Source organism: Dipteris shenzhenensis, chromosome 33 (assembly GCF_047967505.1).
Source record: "Dipteris shenzhenensis isolate YYH24624 ecotype China chromosome 33, Dip_SZ_1.0, whole genome shotgun sequence".
NCBI lineage: Eukaryota > Viridiplantae > Streptophyta > Polypodiopsida > Gleicheniales > Dipteridaceae > Dipteris > Dipteris shenzhenensis.
In genome coordinates this window covers 38,134,005-38,137,123 of record NC_141628.1, presented here as the reverse complement: position 1 = coordinate 38,137,123, position 3,119 = coordinate 38,134,005, and the positions used below count along the sequence as shown (strand labels likewise).

At 43.4% G+C, this 3,119-nt stretch overlaps 1 protein-coding gene across 1 annotated transcript; it reads right to left on the bottom strand.

Annotated features, from left to right (window-relative positions):
- Window positions 1–1,080: 1,080 nt before the first annotated feature.
- On the bottom strand, window positions 1,081–2,270 carry LOC147880080 (MLP-like protein 423). Its single transcript, XM_087372014.1, has 3 exons — window positions 2,172–2,270; window positions 1,668–1,851; window positions 1,081–1,567 (listed from the first exon to the last, which is right to left on the bottom strand). Exons 2-3 carry the CDS (start codon window positions 1,846–1,848, stop codon window positions 1,260–1,262), a joined length of 489 nt encoding a protein of 162 aa, XP_087228140.1. The 5' UTR covers window positions 1,849–1,851; window positions 2,172–2,270; the 3' UTR covers window positions 1,081–1,259.
- Window positions 2,271–3,119: the final 849 nt, after the last annotated feature.

Sequence of the window (3,119 nt, the reverse complement as noted above, 5' to 3'; positions counted from 1 at the left end):
TGTGACTCCCGATCCGTGCAGCCTTGACTTGACAAACACATCAAGGGTGTGCTGGACATGCAAGCTCCTAGATACTTCAACTTGAAAACTCCTCGTTCTCCGTGGTGCTAACTGCCCAAACTGGTGGTCTTGTTGATGTTGTTGTCGGGACGTGTGCTTGGGTGGATAATGCTTTTGAAGACATGCTCCTATGCTAGGAGAGCCCCTTGAATGCTGACAGTGATGCAACTGCACCTATTATGCACCGTCCCGGTAAAGAGCCTCTTGTGGATGCCGATGATTCGAATATGAGGAGCAACAATGTGGTGGTGCCCAACTTTCTTCCTTTGGTGACTAAGTACAGGAATGGAATACACATCGCTTGAAATCTGAATGATGTTCGGCCTTTTTTTGTGTGAATGGGATGAAAGGCCTATGGCCGACACGATATGTCAGTGCGCATAAATATGTAGCAGCCTATGGGAGAATATAACAAGAACTTTTTTGTAATGAGTTGATATACTTGTGTCTCTGATTTGTGAGCTAATGTCAAATTGAAGTAGCACAATGAATAGAAGGCAATTTTACTGTGCTATCACAAAAAATTGCACTTGATTTGGAATCAACATTAAGAAGATCTTGATTTTTTAAATTTATGCAACCCATTAGTACCATTAGTGCATAGAACAAATACAAAGAAATGCCTTAAAAAACGCCTTTTTTTCCTTTCTTATCACACATCTTCACTAAGGCCTTCCTATGGGCAGGCCAAAAACAAAGTACAAGAGCGTTTTGAGTAACGGGAGACCATGGCGCTTTGCTTTCTCTTCTTGACCTACTAATTTTATGGAAGTGTGATAGGTGGGCGTATTCGGTTGCTTTGTTGCATGGTTGATGGCCTTTTAAGTTTTCGTTGTCACTCTAGGGACGTACTCTTTGTGGCTTCGTTTTGCCTAATGGAAAGGAGAGAGTCTTTTACAATCTATCTTTCATTTTCTTTCTTGCCTATATTGTTGATTTTACACGCAATAAAACTTGATTCATGGATGCCAACAAATTGTTAAACCTTTGTTGTTGCTACGCTATTTGTTTAAGATGAAAAGCTCTTGATTCCTAAAGTTACAAGAAGCAAGACACTCGAAGATGCATCGAGCCATCAACAGCAGATGTGTGGGGACATAATAGCATATGTCAATTCAGTTATAAAGAAATAAGACATAGGGAGATACACATTCGACTTCTGCATTGAGAAAATCAATTGAAGCTTGGAGCGTTTTGCCTTAATTCATAGGGGGTTCGGGAGCATTTCCCAACAAGTAGGCCTCCAGGGCTTTAAACGTGGCGACAGCTCCTTGCTTGGCTACCTCCGGGGAAGGGGGAGTTATCCCTGGTGTGAGAGCTTCGTATTCCACTTCCCAGTTGACAATGCAACTGTCCTGGGTTTCTCCCTCAACTATACTCACAGAAACCCTGTAGAGCTTAAAGAATTTGATGAGCTCTCCATCTATAACTGAGTAAGAGAGTTTCTTGGCAGCCTCGTCAACCACTTCCATCTTCTCCTTCGAGAATGTCACGTAGTCCTTCACGGCTGGGGTTTCCATCAATCCGGGCATTGTAATCAGAAAGCAGATTAATATATTACCCATGATACCTACAAAAACGAGCGAAGTCGCGAAAGTCCTGCTCACCTGGTCCAAACTTCACCAGTCTGATGGATCCCACTTCTCCAGCTGCTCCCTCAATGCATTTGCTTTCGGCAACGACGTCAGGCATGATCTTCGGAATGATGTCGGGAACTTTAATCGTCTCCCAGAGTTTGGCGGCAGTGACTTTCAGATCTATTGCAACAGCGAGCTTGCCTCGAGCCATGTGCTGAACAAGCAGTCGCGTATCAAAGTTAATATGTGGTAAAATCCCCTTGTAAGATAGTCCAAGGAGCGAAACGGACAACGCGTAGAGGAGCAAGTGCGTTTGTAACGTGCGCAGAAATTCCAATTGTAGAGCGTTGAACGCACAGGCGAACAGAAAGTCGATTCTAACGAAAAGTGTCGTGGATTGCATTGAAATCAAAACGACAGAGACGAAAATAATCTTTTCCTAGAAGGGTGAATCTAAAACTCGTGGGTGCAAGGGGGTGGGGGGGGGGGCAACGCAAGGTTGATACGTAAAGCTGGGAGCAATGGAATTCTTACTAATCAGTGTAAGAGCTAGAAGCGAGCGAAGAGCAGCTGGGAGCTAAGCGCAAATGGAAGAGTTGGGCATTATAATGTATAGGGAGATAGTTATTTATATTGATGGATGCTCTTGCAGATTTCCCACGGTGACTTTTACTTTTCATTACTGCACACGACAGTTCTCTGTTTACCTCTCCTCATGACATGACTCTCTATCGTCCTTCGTCAGGCCACCATTCATTCAAGCCCATCTCACTTTTTGGCATGCTTCGCTTCTTGCTACATAGTCAAAAGAGTAGGTGTGCCTATTGTGCAAGCATCAACCTCATGCGAGTTACCATATGGAGTGAAAGTACTCCCTAGTCTTATGTAATTGAAGAGGTGTCGAAAACTCATTCTAAGTACTCATTAGACCACGACAATTAAGCATGACACCTTCCACAAGATCAGGGTGGATGAGTAGCTGTGGAAAGTCATCACCCCTCCATGAATGCCCACTCCCCATTGCATTCGTAATGTCACCATTACACCATGTCATTTGAGCATGACACCTTCCATAAGATAAGTGCTACATGTCCTAGGCAATATTGTGGTAACTTTTCCCCGTTTTGAGACTAGAAGACAACAAACTTGTGGTATGTGATAAGTTACATGTGGGATAGGCAGCCTTTTTTCAACTCATTTGATGTTGAGTTTGTGTCAAGTTAGGTTGTTCTCATGGGGGACTTCTATCAACCCTTCTCTCTCCATAAAGATACGACATGGTTTATCAGGTACGCCCTATCGACATGATAAATTAGGTTTAGAGTGATCCACGAGAGATAGGATATAGATGATTAGGTGGCGTGAGAAACAACATGGTGGAAGTCAACTTCTATGTCAAGAAGACCGTATGGAATCAATACAAGTCTACAATGGAGGACAAGCGGATCCGTCTTCGATGGACGATTCATCATAAATAGGTAG